This window comes from Epinephelus lanceolatus, chromosome 8 (genome assembly GCF_041903045.1).
Source record: "Epinephelus lanceolatus isolate andai-2023 chromosome 8, ASM4190304v1, whole genome shotgun sequence".
NCBI classification, from domain to species: Eukaryota; Metazoa; Chordata; class Actinopteri; order Perciformes; family Serranidae; genus Epinephelus; species Epinephelus lanceolatus.
This window is the reverse complement of record NC_135741.1, coordinates 26120725-26137652: the sequence shown is the minus strand read 5'-3', so window position 1 is coordinate 26137652 and position 16928 is coordinate 26120725. Positions and strand designations below refer to the sequence as shown.

The following is a 16928-nucleotide window of genomic DNA, read 5'->3' as shown; positions in this document are numbered from 1 at the left end:
AATTTTTGGGAGCTTTTATAGCCAAATTTCAGGGGTTTTGTATTTGCAATTTGTCCAGGGGCATAACTATAGACAGTGCAGGCAGTGCGATTGCACTGGGGCTCCTGGGGTGAAGGGTCCCATAGAGAGACTGGGCCCCTGCAAAGGATTCAGATTGCAACCTTGGAAATATATGTATGTTCAAAGATAAATGATAAAAAAAAGAACATTTATTTAAAAATGGTGCCATTTGCCATATATATATATATATATATATATATATATATATATATATATTTAGATAGATAGATAGATAGATATAGATATAGCCATCCATAATTCTACAGAGTTAATGATAGCCATATGATGGAGTTCTGTAAGAGGATTAATGGGGAGTATCACAACATTTTGCTACAGTAGGGCGTCACTAAGTTTACCCTCTGCGTCATCACAGGGAGTACACTTACTTATTTTGCAGACTTGTACGATGGCTTGGAGAGTAAAAGCACATGAGCTCATCAGTGAGTGTGGACCGCCTGTAATGGAGCCTGCAGAGGATTTACAAAGTGATATCACTACACGTCACACTCAGGAGAGTAAAGAGGATTCATCAAACACGAGTTACCCTTCTGTTAGTTTGACGCTGACAGGGGGATAATTGGATTTTACCAGAGTTTTGGGGGAGTATTGTTGATTTAGCAGAGATCCTTGATTATCTATCTGCATATTTATGTGCCTAATTGGTTCAGAGAGACTCTGCAGCATGACTGACTGAAGACATTGAAGTTGCAAATTTAAGCAGGAGAATCAGCTCTTGTGTATTAATGGATGGCAGCAGTGATTAATCAACCAGTAAAAGGCTCCTGAAAAAAAGCAAGTGTTGGTGTTTTATTACTGACATGGATGAAGTGTCACTGAGCCTCATGCTTGACCTACTTTGACAAACAAATGTGAGGAAAATATGCATCCTAATTCATCCTCTCTGCACTGAGATGTTAAGTAGTACGTTGCTAAAAACGTAAAGTCCTACATGTTCAGTTTCCCTGCACCCACTGCCCAAAAAGACGACGTGTTAAGCCCCTGCCTCTCGGGTTGATCTGAGGCTCTGCGGGTAATCTTGTCAACAGATCAGAGACGCAGGGACTGAGCACAAAGCAGGGCTACGCCATCCACCTCCTAATGGGATTGGCCGCCATCACTAGATGTGCTGCTGCGATTAGCCTGCTTGGAAGCGTTTGGGGATTTAGACCTGAAGCACCCTGCCCTGGGCAATTAGCACTACATCCTTAGGAAGAGTGACGTGTGTGTAATGCTCCATATCTCAGCAGAGAACTGTACTCTGACATGGTGCGAGAGAGGCAGTATGAAAGGGAAAGTGCTGGTTTTTGATGCATTGATTGTGGACACAGTGTGTGCACCTGTTCAGCAAAATTTGTTGGGCTGTAAACTCTGGAGGCAAATAATACACAAGTATTTTTTTTCAACCGGATGGGATTTAATGCTTGTAAGACTGAAATTGCTCTACAGTCAGATAACATTTTCACCTTTTAAAAGCAGGAAACAAAGACTTTATGAAGAACGATATTTTGAGGCCACTGTTAAACTTTCTGAAATCATGGTTTTTGTTTTCACCTTCATTCACATGTCACACTTTTTCTTCTTCAGAGATCCCAGTCTGTCAATCCTTTAGCTGCCTGCTGAGCCTATTTGACCCTGACGTCACTAAACTGGATCTCGCACTGTCTGACCCAAGTTCTGTTTAACCCGCTCCTCCTACAATACACTTAGAGAGCAATTTAGAAACATGTGGGAACAAAAAGCAGTTTAGGTTGAGCCATCACAGCCTCTTACGCTACTTGATAAAACAGATCTATAAGGTGATGTAGACAACTGTGCAGTTAAACAACCACTGGGTGCATATCCAAAATGTGAAATCTGATTAAAAGATGCTGTCCTGCTGCAGATGTACTGCTGAAGTTAAACACAACAAACAAAACACAGATGCCTAGGTTTTACATCAATTGCATCAATTAAAGTAATGAATGATAAGCAGATGTTTCTGTATCAACACACATCACACAGGTAGAATTAATGAGATATTTATGAGTTCCTGAATTCATGAGTAACCACATTTTATTCACTGTTTGCTGCTGTGTACAGAGAATGGCAATAAACTGAAATCCAATATTATCCCTATATGTTGAAGCAATAAAGTTGCAGTAAATGCATGGTTAGGTTTGGGCACAAAACCACTTGCATAGGATTAGGGAAATATCATGTTTTGGCTTCAAATACACAGTTCTGCAGCCACAAACACGTCTGGAAATGTCCCAACATTAAGTTAAAAAATAATGCATTTGTTGTCTGTTCGTCTCAAACAGTGGTCTGCTGCTGTCTGCTGCTGTCTGCTGCTTGGCAGCCATCTCGCCCAGGTATCACACCATCCACAAACCCCTCCTCCACTTCCTCCACCTCCTCCTGATGAGAGACTCAGCTCATACACATGTACTCTGAACTACGTCATATGTAAAGGAGAGGTACAAATATAACACATCTGTGGTTTGCAGAAACAAACAATACCATCATTTTATTGAAGCGATGGGGCTGCACAATCAGACACGCTGACAAAAATACACTGCAGATGTCATCACAAAGAAAGATGACCATTAAAACACCCTTACTTCTTATGCTACATACATGTCATATAGGCATTTTGCTCATATATTAAAAATAAGTGAATAGTTTGCAAAATTTGAAGAAGAAACTTTCAGTCTTAATACAGCCTCAACTTTTGGGGGAGTTACTGAACTTTAGCTGAACTCATAGAAATCATTTCTAAAGTTCAGCTGAAATTAATATTTATATTTATCTAATTAAGCAGTCTGAGTAAATCAAGCAGAGTAGGTATCAATCATTTTAGTCTGAAATTTCCTGTGTTTTCTGTTTATCAGACTTCTTCGCTTAACTTTACAATACATTTTTACACCCAACGGGCACTGTGGATTTTGAGATGAGATTACAACGACCAATAACCCTTTCAATGTACTGTACATATGGGCATGTGAGTATTGTTTTAAGATAAACTTTTTTTTCTCATCTCTGGTATACGGACTGTTTATGGTGCACCACCTGGTTGCTACCTTTTAGAAAGTTCCAGCCTCACAAATGTGCTGTGCCCAGAAATGCCCCAAAGACAGCAAAATAAGAAGAAAATAAAGAATAAAAAAATAAATAAATAAAATAAATAAATAAATAAATAAAATCTCTGCAGGTAAATACATCATCACACACACTTCTAGTGGGTCATAAGGGATGATTGAGAAGGGTTGCTTTATAAAGCTATGTTTTTAGGAAAACCCTGCAGAGTATACATTTAAAATTCATGGGGACTTTGCCTTGGAATAAATGGGTACTATCTGTGGAGTGCCACAAGGTTCATTACATGGACCACTACTATTTAATTTTAGATATTTTTTTGGGCATTTAAGCTTTTTTAATGGATAGGACAGACAAGCGTGAAAGGGGGAGAGAGAGAGGGAGTGACATGCAGCAAAGGGCCACGGGCTGGAGTTGAACCCGGGCCGCTGCAGCAACAGCCTTGTATATGGGGCACATGCGCTAACCACTAAGCCACCGACGCCCTGACTACTATTAATCTCTATATGCTCACACTTGACATGTTCTTCACAAAATAAATTACCATAATTATTCAGATGATTCTCAACTGTACATATTCCTATGTCCTGACAACCCTGTCTCTAAAATTACATTGTCCTGACAACATAATCGCTGCCTGGATTACGTTCAGAAACATTCCTTCAGGTAACAAAACACTGAATTCATGTACCAAATAGGCTTGTCAAGGAGGATGGTGGGTGTACATAGTACAGGACCAAATTTACTTTGGTTAAATTTAAGGTATGATGTTATTTAAAAAGGGAACAACAAGATAATGCTGAAGTTAGTTAGTTTACCAATTACCATTACGTTTCCCAGTTGTATATATATATAAACATAATAACTAGGGGACAGGGCTGCTCCTGATGACCTAGATCCCATACATTCCCTAACTCAGTGTGGTGATAATATCAATCTGTGGATGTCAGAGAGCTTTTTGCAGTTGAACAAAATAGAAATACCCATCTTTGGTGAAAAGCCGAGAGACAGATAATTACAGGTCATCTTAAAGAGCAAAAGTGAAGCTAGCAATCTGTGTGTAATCATAGACATTAATCTAATTTTCAAGAGCCACATTAATCATCTCACAAGATCAGCCTTCTTCCATTTAAAAAAATATTTTAAATGAAGGCACTTTCTATCAAACTCAAAATGAGAAATTAATCCATTCATTTATAATGAGCAGACTACTGTAATTGTCCTGAGCTGTGCAGCGATTACAGTTGATTCAAAATAAAGCTGTGTCTGTTCTTACCAGAACTAAAAAGCATGTTCTTAGATCTCTGCATTGAAATTCTGCTACTCATATGCAAAGCGCTGAATGACCTTGCCAGCAGAAACCCTTGGGTCCACATGCAGGTCTTTTAACCAGGAGAGGCTGCCATCAGTAGTTATGCCCTGAATAGATGGGACACCCTGCCTGAGGACCTGAGAGCTGTCTCATATATTTTGGCATGTGTATATTCTGCACTGATTTTTTCTGCACTTGCACACGTTTTTGTTTTTTGTTTTTTTTTTAAATTATATCATTTCGGTGTAAAGCACACTGTGTTGCATTTTATTATGTATAAAATATGCTTTGTAACTAAAGCTGACTTGACATTTAGTCACCAAGAATAATTAATGCTTTGATCACACTTTTAAAATGCAAAGTCAAAAGCATGTAAAGCAAAAGACAAATTAAAAAGCGTAACTTAAAAATTTGGAGGGTTATTAAACTAAACCAAACACTTTGTAAACACTCCCCTGGTTTCTGACGCACTTTGTTGAGTAAAAATACACATTATCAACCCGTCTTCCATCTGATTTAGTAACTTCAGATATAGTATCTTGGTGTAAGTCCTGTAACACGCAGAGCAGTAACAGCCCTAAAGACCAGGCCCACTGACCTCCACCTATCAGCCCTTACAGCGCTAACCTGCTCACAGATCAGCTGCTCCAATCCTGCAACAACACGCTTACTGCATGTAACATCTCACTTCCTGTCTTAAAAACTTCAGCTCCCACTGAAAGAAAACATACATATTTTTTAGTTAAATTCTGTAGGATGCAACTTGGGAAACATATTTGGGTCATGTTATTAGTGAGACCCCAGCGAACAGCACAGTGCAGTGACAGTTGCTTTATTTAGCAGGCACCACACCACCTGGGATTTAAACGTCTTAACTATAAGTAGTTTATGAGAGGTTAATGCCTCCCTGCTTCATCCATGTGACTGACACTGAAGTCAAGAGTCCAGCAGGCAGGAAAATACAGTATGGATCAAAAGTGCAACTTTTGCACGCTGATTGCAAACCACACGTTTATTTAAATGGACACACTTCTTGATCCCAGTCAGACCTTTGTCAGGTGTCAGTGTTTAAAATGGATACTACAGCCCTAGACAGTATTTACTGTGTCTACCAGCCTGATGGTTGTATGATGACAGAAAATACAGTGTGCATTGTTTTCCTGATGTATATACCACAGATGGAGAGGCATTCATAGTGTTCTTCCTCAGTATACATGCACACACATCATAAATGATACTGTTTATAGTATATGGACAGATGAAATCAATGACCGATGAGATCAATGACTCTCATTGAACCCAATTATGTGAGTGAGTTTATTTTCTCCTTTTCTTTACATCAGTCACTATTGCCCTTATTACCCTAATTGGATTGACTGGCCAATCAGGAAGAGGCACCTCCTAAGTCAGAGGTTTAAGCAGAGGGAATTAAAGGGTGGACCTCTGCTGGACAGAGCTGCTGAATTGATTTGATCCTTGAGAGGGTCCCATCTGATCATCTAATCGAAAGAGGCCAGAAGCCAGGTTGGCTCAAGCACCTCCCTCCAATCCCTTCCGCTCGGAAATCGCCTTTCAGCACGATTAGTGTTGCAACCAGATTCTCTGCTGTGCTGCTCACAGAGAACCGTCAAAATTTCCATCCTTGAGGATCTTGAGTTTGCGGAGGAAGAAAGCATGGGTGCGGGAGCAAGCGCCGAGGACAAAAAGTCAAAGGAGTTGGAAAAGCAACTCCAAGAAGATGCTGATAAGGACTCTAAAACAGTCAAGCTATTACTGCTTGGTAAGTGCACTTAATGGAATAGTCTTGTTAGGCCAAGTTTTCCTTTTTGTCCCAGACTGCAGGTGATGCAAAGTGCTCAGACTGTCAGACAACACTTTATAAACTCTTCATTTTTATCTTTCCTTTTAATGTTTGGTTAAACAAAACTTTGTGTGAAGACTCGGGTCTGTGGAGGAGATCAGGGGTCTTGCAGTCAGCCAACACTCAACAGGTGTAAGTGCTGAATTAGAAAATGTACAGGTAAAAAACATGACTATGTTTAGGAAAAATGTTTCAGTCAGCTTTTGCAGAACCGTGAAAGGTAAACAACTGCTTCCAGATTTAAGGATGAGAGTTGATCCATGTTATAGATCATTGAATTCACAATACTGTATTCATACTTTACTGATGGATGCTTTATTCTGAGCATGTTGACTGATTTGCTGCATATCCTTCACATCTTGGATGTGAGCCATCTGAGGTGTGTTTACCTGCTCTGACAGCTGCTCACTGCTTAGTTAGATGTTAAGATATGCTCAGAGGATTTACAGACTGTGCAGATGATTTGTTTCTGGATAAAACCCTACATTAGTTTATTAGAAAGAGGGGAGGACTGCTTAAGCTTGTGCAAAACTGGGAGGACATTAGTGGCGGTAAAGTAGAGGGAGATAAGAGAGATAAGTTTGCAGGTTGAGCAGTCAACACAGGGATCTGAGATGAAGCCAAAAAAAAAAAAAAAGAATATAGAACGGATTTACAATATTGAACAGTGAAATAATGAACAGCCTCATTTTAAAGCATAAAACCAAACATAACTAACAGATTTCTTCAATGACTACTTATGCTTATACACACAAATACTGCAGAGACTTGCACTTGTTCTGCTGTTTTAAGTTGATTATGGTGAGTTGTTTTAAAGAATTTATAGAATTTAAATTGCTCAAAAACTTCAGCCATGAAATCACTGGAAACATTTTCAGTAACTGCTTGGTGCACTTACAATAAATTAAAAAAATAGTGGCAAATTCTACTCAGATTTTCTTGTCTGTCTTGCACTAAACTAAAGAGTGACTTTTCACTTCTAATGGAAGGACATTGGTGCTTAAAACAATCTCAGCCTTTGGTCTAAATGAATCACTGCCCAGCAGTGGTATGTCAAGCCGATTAGCTAACTGGTTTAGTGTAGATCCACTTGCTGAGGTTGATCCCTCGACTTGCACAGAAAGCATAAAATAAGACAATAAAACACCAATTTTCACAGCGTCAAAATACCAACATTTCTATGAGAATCTAAGAGACAATGCGAAACAAAAAAAGATTTACAAAAATATGTCGATTATTGTTTACCCTATGACAGAGTTGGTTTGTGACATCACAAAAGCAAAACTGAAAACAGGAATCAAATAAAAGTCAGATGGATTTTTTTTTTTTTTTTAAATAATCAGTCTCTGCAAGGCATCAACGTCTTTGCTGTTTTGAATAAATGCTTTTGCTATTTACTATAAAACCTGACATTTTATGTCTCACATTGCATAACTCTTTCAAAGTGTAATCTGTGTGTCTGAAACATTATTCAGAGACTTGCATCCTCTCTACTGGATTCACAAAGCTGCTTCTCCAGCAGTGCAATATCAGAGATGAGACAGGAAGAACTGAGACAATAAAAATGAAAAGAGTGCCATCTTGTGGGCTCTGATGGACATTGTCAAAGGAGCCAGAAAAATTATTTCAACTAAATGTTTGCTGTTAGCTCCTTGTGTACAGGTGTACTAAAGTTTTACAAGTCTTAACAAACTCAAAACCACCTGAATATATAGGATACATAAAAAATAAACTTTGCAAAGACTTGCATGAAGAGGATATAGCAAAGAAACCTACATGTAGTTAGTTACAGGGAACTTCCAGAACTGTTACGATGCACCTCTGCCTCCTGAGAGACATTAAATCTCATTGAGTCAATTAAATTAAAAACATCTATCCGCTGCAGGACACACATGGACACAGAGCTGCTCTTTACAGCCCAGATTTAAAGTCACCGCAAAGCCTAAAGCCACGTTTCTTAATGGGCACGAGGCGAAAGAATGACTCTCAGAGAGCATAAAGGCACTCTTCATCACATCATCACAGCTGAGGAAAACCAGTCTTGGCACCACCATGGTGCCACCTATACTTCCTCATCAAAAATAAGCTAAACAAGCTTATTATTGTCTTGCTAATGGCCTCTGTTGGGGAAAACCCAATATGCTTCTCCGTGATTTGGAGTGAAATGCTCCAGCAGCAGTAAATCTATGCACAAAATTTAACGCTGCTTCAGTGAGAGCAGGACAGACAGCTTTAGTTGCTCTTTGATAAACTCCCTCTGGTCTGAGTTAACATACAGTGCTGCAGAGAGTCTGATCTGCCTGCAAGCTGTTCTTCAGCCAGCACATTCAACTGTGACTTAAATTGCACATAACTGCACAGTCCGCATTATACATCAATGTATGCACAGTACAGGCACATTTAATTCAAAGAAGCTGTTCTTCTCCTCTTGTTTGGATTTAGTTTCAGCATAATTTTCAAAAGATGTCTGCAAACACACTGGAGCTCAGCATGAGGTGCTTATCAGACAAAAATCTGCTGAAAATCTGACATGAATTGCTCAAGGAACACCAAATTAGACCATATTATAGCTCAGCAAGACAAAAACCCCAAGAGCTTTGTTGTTGTGCCGCAAGGAGATTATGTTGTTGATGTTAGCGGAGCCTTTAGCCAGTTTAGTTTCCTCTTTTAAACCCTCACAAGGCTTCACATGAAGCTGAGAGCCAGAACACCACAGACACTTTCATGATCGCCATAATTTCACAGACAGAAATGAATGTACACATTCATTAAAATCCCTCCTTTCCACCACCAGAGACGACACTGCCTTGTTTCGTTTTATCACCTCCACGTGCATTTTTCTTGACTCCAGCTGATGATGTTTGTTGCATGCGTCATATATAAATTTTGCCTATTTGCTCTGCCTACTTCAGTGTGCAGGCTATAGAGGATCTTTCTGTGCTTCTGTTTAATGGAAATTGTGCGTTATTATTTTATGAAGTTTACATGGCTTCCTTTGCTGGGACAACAAGTGAAAATATCGTTTTTAAAAATTACTCAGGCTCACGTGAAGCTCTACTTTTGATTAAAATTCTCATGCTGACACATCTCTATGTGCATGGAGATAGACAAGTGGTTCAGATTTCCAAAAAGAGACTTCTAAGTTATACCTCTCTACAAACCAAATCTCACTGAGCTTTGTTCCCAAGTGATGAAGGCAAATCTTCCTTAACTATCCAAACAGCACTTTGGGTCAAAGTCACTGCATTTTTGTCTCCTCTGGCTTCATCAAAGCACATTTCTCAGCTGTTTATGGCTCACAGTGTGTTTGTACTCATTGCATGAGAAGAGAAACACAGCACATATTTGTGTTTTTGTTGCTAACCTTTTTATTATCTTCCAGGCGCTGGTGAGTCAGGAAAAAGCACCATCGTAAAACAAATGAAGTGAGTATTAAAATAAGTTTTAAAGTTTGTTTTTTGTGTCATCCACACCATGTCAGTGTTTTTTTTGGGGTTTTTTATCTCATGGGTCGGGCACACAGCCAGCAGGCCAAAGCTCCCTTAGCTCTGTCTGTTTCACTTGCAGTAAAGCCTTTAAACAAAAGGTCAACAGGGCAAACATCCGCTTACTCTGGTTCGTCAGCACTTGTATTGTGCAGTTAGTTTAACTCTGGCAGTGGGAGCTGAGTGAGGTCCGAAACACACCACAGGGTGGCACTGTGAGCAACAGCTCCAGTGGACATCCAGTGGGTTGTTGCTATAACACATGAACTTGACTTTTTCGTGTTGAAATCCAAAATAAGCAGATCCCTTTAATGTCCTCACCAAGGAAACAGCAATGGATTTTTTTCTATGCAGTATCTTTCCTTGAGGCAAGAACAATAATAATTTGTTGTTGTTTCTGTTTTTTTGTTTTGTTTTTAACAGACCCCACAGTTTTATAAATATAAGGCTCTACCAAACGGTTGAGAGTGTATTTGTAAAACAGAAAGAAAATTAATCAAAAGTACAAACCATGTACTGTTATAATGCTTTTAATATGTTAGTATACCAACATATATCAATGTATTACTATGGAACCAGTAGTAGTAGTTTATTATCGTCGACGATGTTTAGTTTTTTATACTTATCAGGTCCTACTAATCCAAAATAGCTGTGAGAAATTAAAAGTACATAACAAAAAAAGTTTGGGTCTCAGGAGGATATTTGCTTAGCTTCACTACCTTTACCATAAAAAGACAAATGATTAAGGCATTATATGACCCTTACTCGACTTTTATATTTTGTATTAAGTTTCATAAATAGATTAAGTAAGACCTCTGAAACTATGATGTGTTAAAAAAAATGTGCCCACCTTTGAAAGTCCCACTGAACAGAGCCCTCATGTCTGGAGTGAGTTTTTTGTAGGAGGCAAACTGAGCAGGCATACTATTCAAAGACACAGCAACATATAGCAATTTTTTTAGCATAATATCTACAGTGAATATTAGAGATAGCTCATTTAGGTTGAGTTCAACATATTGTCAGATATATCGTCTCAAAAAGTGAGCAGGACGTTAAAGGGATATACCTGCAAGGTTATTTCATTGTAATGGTTTCCACAGATTACCTTTTGTATAACAATTTTCTATAATTAAGGGTTATAAAAATGACTAATCAGCTCAGCCTAGCAGAGGATTAATGTAGCAAACTTTGACACTTTTTTGTTTTACCTGTGTACAGGATTCTGCATCAAGGTGGTTACACAAAAGAGGAACAACTGGAGTTCAAAGCTGTCATCTATGGCAATATCCTGCAGTCTGCTCTGGCTATCATCAGAGGCATGGAGATGCTGAGCATTGATTTCGGCTCGCCCGGTGCCCAGGTCTCATATGACACTTTAACCATGTACACCAGACATGATTAACTTGTAGAGTTCATTTTCACTGACATAAAATCGTGCTATAAATAGCTCAGTGTCGGTGCTGATGGATCTTTGTTCTGTGTGTAATGAAACCACAGGAGCTTGCACAGAAGCTGCAGAACTTGTCAGACTCCATTGAAGAAGGCACAATGCCTGCTGAGCTGGCTGATGTTATCCAGAAGCTGTGGAAAGACTCTGGCGTGCAGGCCGGCTTTGAAAGAGCTGCTGAGTACCAACTGAACGACTCTGCTGGCTAGTAAGTCCACACTGGGATTGATCCAGTGAGGGAGTTATATGTAAAACTAAAGAGACAGCTGGCTTAGTGTTTGTAGATAAAGATGATTTCATATCTGAAGCCTGACTGCTGTGCTGTTTGCTCTCAGCTACCTCAATGAAATGGACAGAATCTGCAAGCCAGACTACCTCCCCACTGAGCAGGACGTGCTGCGATCTCGAGTCAAAACAACTGGTATCATTGAAGAACAGTTCTCCTGCAAAGAGTTGCACTTCAGGTAAGTCACCTAACAAAAGTCTCATGATAGCAAAAACTGACTGAACCACACAGCACCGCCACATCCAGGACTGACTTTGTTGTGACTCTCTCTGTGGTGAACAGGATGTTTGATGTGGGTGGCCAGAGGTCAGAGAGAAAGAAGTGGATCCATTGTTTCGAGGGTGTGACCTGCATCATTTTCTGCGGAGCTCTCAGCGCATACGACATGGTGCTGGTAGAGGACGACGAAGTGGTGAGTCGAGTCTTCACCTCCTGATTGTTTAGCATGAGAAGAAAGACACGACAGCCAGTAAACTCACCCTGTTTCTCTTTGACCTTTTTCAGAACCGCATGCACGAGTCCCTCCATCTATTCAACAGTATCTGCAACCACAGATTCTTTGCACTGACCTCCATCGTGCTTTTCCTCAACAAGAAGGATCTCTTTGAAGAGAAGATCAAGAAAGTCCATCTGAGTATCTGCTTCCCAGACTACGATGGTAAGACCGATTGGTGCTGTTTAATGGTTCTTGAGTTGTACCTGCTGCACACTGTGCTAAGTTTATTGTGGCAGCGAGAATATCAAGCTAGATGGAGGGTCAGGGAAATAGTGAGACGACATCTGTCAGGCATGCAGTGACCAAGTGAACCACAGACATGACTATTAAGAGACAGGAGTATGTTTGAAGAGTACACCAGTTACTAAATAGTGCTAGAGTGCAGATTAACAGACTAAGACAAATGATAAAGGAAAATGAGCATGATCCAGTATGAAATCCTGAAATGAAACCTGCAGACAGCGAGAGCCTCAGTGTTGCTCCCTAAATTGAATTACATGATGCAAGTGATTATAATAAATCTACGTCATGTCAGCTGACACTCTTATCTTCACAACCTTCATGTCTTTCAGGCCCCAACACGTATGACGACGCCAGCGACTACATCAAGAAGCAGTTCCTGGACCTGAACATGAAGAAGGGCGTGAAAGAAATCTACTCTCACCTGACCTGTGCCACAGACACAAAGAACGTCGAGATTGTGTTCAACGCTGTGACAGACATCATCATCAAAGAAAACCTTAAAGATTGCGGTCTCTTCTAAGCAGCTCCAGAGTGAAAAGAGGTGCGCGGTGACCACATCACATCACTCCCAGGGACTTTGTTGATACAGAGTAATAGGGTCCAGATGAGGCAGACCCCTGACAATTCAATTTAGCCCTCGTACAGCGAATCATATTTGGCAAACCTGTGTTGCCAGGCAACATCTTCTGACCATAACATGAGCCAACACTCAAACTCAACCACACAGACAACTCAGGCCCTTGGAGACCGCTGAGGATGAGGAAGATAATGAGAAGCGCAAAGCAATCCCCGTAGTCATTTGTTTTTAAAACCAGTTCTTCCCAAAGCTGCAGAGGAAGTTTACTTTTCATTTTAGTAAACATATTGAACCTTGTAGAGTACGTAGTCCTGAGGTTATGAATGTGGCAAAATGTTTCCCTTTAAAGGGAAATTTCAACCCCCCCCCAAAAAAATACAAAAATACTCTTACCTGTTGTGCTCTTTATCTATCTAGATTGTGTTGGTGTCAGATATTGGCCGTAGACATGTCTGCCTTCCCTCAAATATAATGAGCTAGATGGCACTTGCCTTGTGGTGCACAAAGTGCCAAAAAAAAAAGCATTTGAAAAACTCAGCGGCAACATCTCTTTCCAAAAATCATGACACAATTACTCAAGATAATCCACAGAGCTCATTGTCAGCAGTTTCATGTAGGAACTATTTTCTTTCTACTGAACTACACCTGCCAACCACATCACTGCACAGATAGAAGAGTGCATAATAGTTCTTGCATGAAACTGCTCACAACAAGGTCTGTGGATTATCTTGAGTATATACATATATATATATATATATGTATATATATATATAAAGAAGATTATTTTGAGATTTTACGATGCAAAGTCAGAGTACTTTTAAGACCTCTGGAATAATTATTTAAGACACTTGTTAGCAATTATGGCCTTATTTTTGACTCTGATACTCTTTTGTTGAGCTGTAACGTTAGCTAGCTCAGAGGTGCTAAGTGAGCTAGCAGTAGATGCACACTTCTACCTGTGCAGTTAGTGGATGTAGTTCAGTAGAAAGAAAATAGTTTTTGCATGAAACTGCTCACAACAAGGTTTGTGGATTATCTTGAGTAACCAGGTCATGATTTCTGAAAAGAGACATTGCTGTTCTGCTGTTCAAATATTTTTTGGCTCTTTGAGCACCACAAGCTGAGTGACATCTAGTTCCATTATATTCAAGAGAAGGCAGACATCTCTACGGCTGATATCTCCAACACTCAACAACTCACACCAAAACTAAGGAAATTTTTTGAAAAGACAGTAGCAAAATATTTCATACATGAATTAAGGTGATTTCAACATGTCTGATTTTTTCCCTCTTCTTTGCAGAACTTCCTTTCCTACCTTAACCCCTCACACATTGGCATTAACTGAGAAGTGTACTGTTGGAGCACAGAGGATCCTCAGTTTGTTGTGTTCATGCCATCGCTTCCATGCCAAGTCCCGGTCCTTGACTGCTCCTAGCACATCACCGCCTCCAACAGTACATCCCTGCAACACAATGCACGCCCAGCTGGGTTGAAACAACTATCGAGTCACCATATTGTTGTTGTGGACATACAGCTTTCGACAAGGTTTTCTAAAGTACAGTATTTGTCTCACGCCAGAAGCTGCTGGTTTGAAGGTATGAAGATGAAATAGTTGCTCATTCGATCCTCGTTGCTCCCTTTTGACCACTGTGTTGTGAGTTATATAACTATTAAAACCAAGCTCTGTAAAAAATAAATAAGACAAATAAAATCGGGGGAAAATATTAATATTTTGAATAGCAACATTGCAACCTTGTTTTTGTTTTTGAGTACAGTAGTCTCTGTGGTCTTGATATTTAAACTGTAAAAACTTGCTGAGCAAATATTTCAGATATTACCAGTGCTTGCAGTGTATCCAGATTACAACCCAAATTGTACATGTATCTAATCTAAATAGTGTTATGTATTCAATTCACTTAACATTTTAATGTGATGTGAGAGAAACTTTGTACATAAGAGTAGGTAATTCAATATATTTTGAAAGATAAATCTATTTGAGAGAGAGTGAAACACTAGAGGGATGATGCTTTATTATGAAAAGGGAATGAAAACCTACTGAGTTTGTCCTTTCTTATGAAATGTAGAGGCATGAAATAAAGATGCATTAACTTCATCCGTGTCTCTGTTTCTTTGCTGCTGAATCACGCTGTCAATCACCGAAGAAAGTATATCAAATCAGAGAAACCAGGCTGTCGACACTGAAGGAAAGCTTCAGGCTGTTACTTGTTGAAGACAATGCTGCTGTTACATAAGTTCCCCATTCTCGTCAGAGGGGAAATGGAAGCGTATGGAAGTTCGTTAACAATAAACCTATTGAGAGAGCAAAACAAATTAAAGCAATAATTAATCTGCACGTAGAGATTTACTGTAAGATTGTGAAGGGACAGATGTGTGAGATTTGAGAGCAAGCAAGGACAAAGCTGAGTTTAATCAGTGTTGGTAGCTGACAAGAGGAACTACATCGCAGGATTTGAGCGAGCAGTGGAGTCTCTTTTGCTCCCATATTTATGTTGCATGCTCTCAGTTTTCGTACTTTGTATCTCACTCAAACTCCAGGGCAAAGTAGTGCAAAATTCATTAGATCTGTTGGGCCTCTTCCCAGTGTGGGTCATTAGTGTTTCTGTCGGTCCATCAAGGTTTTAACAGCGGGAAGATGCAGCACCACCCCAACAAGACGACATGGACATGTACTGTTGAGGCCAGAAATTACATTTTGAAATTGTCAAGCCATCTTCTAAAACAGATGGATAAAAGCAGATCGTAAAGGATGAGTCCGATGATATTCTATATTTCTTACCCCTGCAAGGGGGTTACATTTTAGTCAAGTCTGTCTGTTTGTCAGCAGGATTACATAAAAGCTACTATCCTAGTTTTCATATAATTTGGTGGAAGGGTGCAGCATGGGCCAAGGAAGAATCCATTACATTTTGGAACAGATCCAAACCACAGGGCAGACACACAAATTATTTTTCCCTTATGGACAGACCAAAATCAACAATCAATTTATCCAACAATTATTCCTCTGAGCCATAAACCTCCATTATTGTCCAAAAACTATTAAAGGAACATCAACTGAACGGCCACTGTAGTTTATTTTTGATTCACCCCACATAAACCATCCTGCAGCTATGAATACTCACTGGAATTCCAAACATTTATCCGTAGCAAAAAACAGTCACTACTTTTTTCTCCTTTTTAGGAACCTTTGCTTTACAGTACCCAGCTGTTTTAGGATTTTTTTGCCTTTTCTTAAAAATTGAACTGTGCATTTTTGACTTGTTATTAAAGAGGACCTTTTATTCTTTCCTTATTTTCTGTCATAAATCTATAATGTTAAAATTTTGGATTCATTCATTCGTTTTGCGTAACCACTTATCCTGTTGGGAGTCGCTGAGGGGCCTAGAGTCTATCCCAGCTGACATTGGGGAGAGGCGGGGTACACCCTGGACAGGTCGCCAGACTATTGCGGGGCTGACACATAGAGACAGACAACCATTCACACTCATACCTACGGGCAATTTAGAGTCACCAGTTAACCTAACCTGCATGTCTTTGGACTGTGGGAGGAAGCTGGAGTACCCAGAGAAAACCCACACTGACATGAGGAGAACCATTCCTACCATTCTGAATACTGTTTCCAATGGTTTTCTTTTCTACTTTAGAGACAAGGTGACATGACACGTGACATGTGACTGATTTAAAATCTGCTCTAGGCACTGCTACATGTAGCTACATGCTAACATTCCTGCTGGAACATGTCAGAATGTGAAGATTTTGGTTTAGAAGCTTTTGTTGGTGATTTTTTACAATACAGTGTGCCACTATTCTCTGTTAGGGCTGCAATGACGGTGCAGAGATGCCTAGAGCACACTGGAAAACCAGAAACGATGACCAATTAGAGCAGACTGGGCTTTTTCAGGAGGAGGGAAAAATAAAGTTTTTTTAAATGATGGTAGACACCTTCATGAACCTGAAAATGAGCATAATAAGTCCCCTTTAAATATTTACATCTTCAGTAGAAACTAATGGCCTTGGGGCTCAGTGCTACAGGCAGAAAACGGAAGCCAGAAAGTTCTGAGAGAAGGA

At 39.7% G+C, this 16928-nt stretch overlaps 1 protein-coding gene across 1 annotated transcript; it reads left to right on the top strand.

Moving 5' to 3' along the window:
* Positions 1–5905: 5905 nt before the first annotated feature.
* On the top strand, positions 5906–14955 carry gnat2 (guanine nucleotide binding protein (G protein), alpha transducing activity polypeptide 2). The gene is made up of 9 exons (XM_033629679.2): positions 5906–6227; positions 9691–9733; positions 11012–11153; positions 11291–11448; positions 11576–11704; positions 11809–11938; positions 12031–12184; positions 12595–12806; positions 14143–14955. Exons 1-8 carry the CDS (start codon positions 6122–6124, stop codon positions 12783–12785), a joined length of 1053 nt encoding a protein of 350 aa, XP_033485570.1. The 5' UTR covers positions 5906–6121; the 3' UTR covers positions 12786–12806; positions 14143–14955.
* Positions 14956–16928: the final 1973 nt, after the last annotated feature.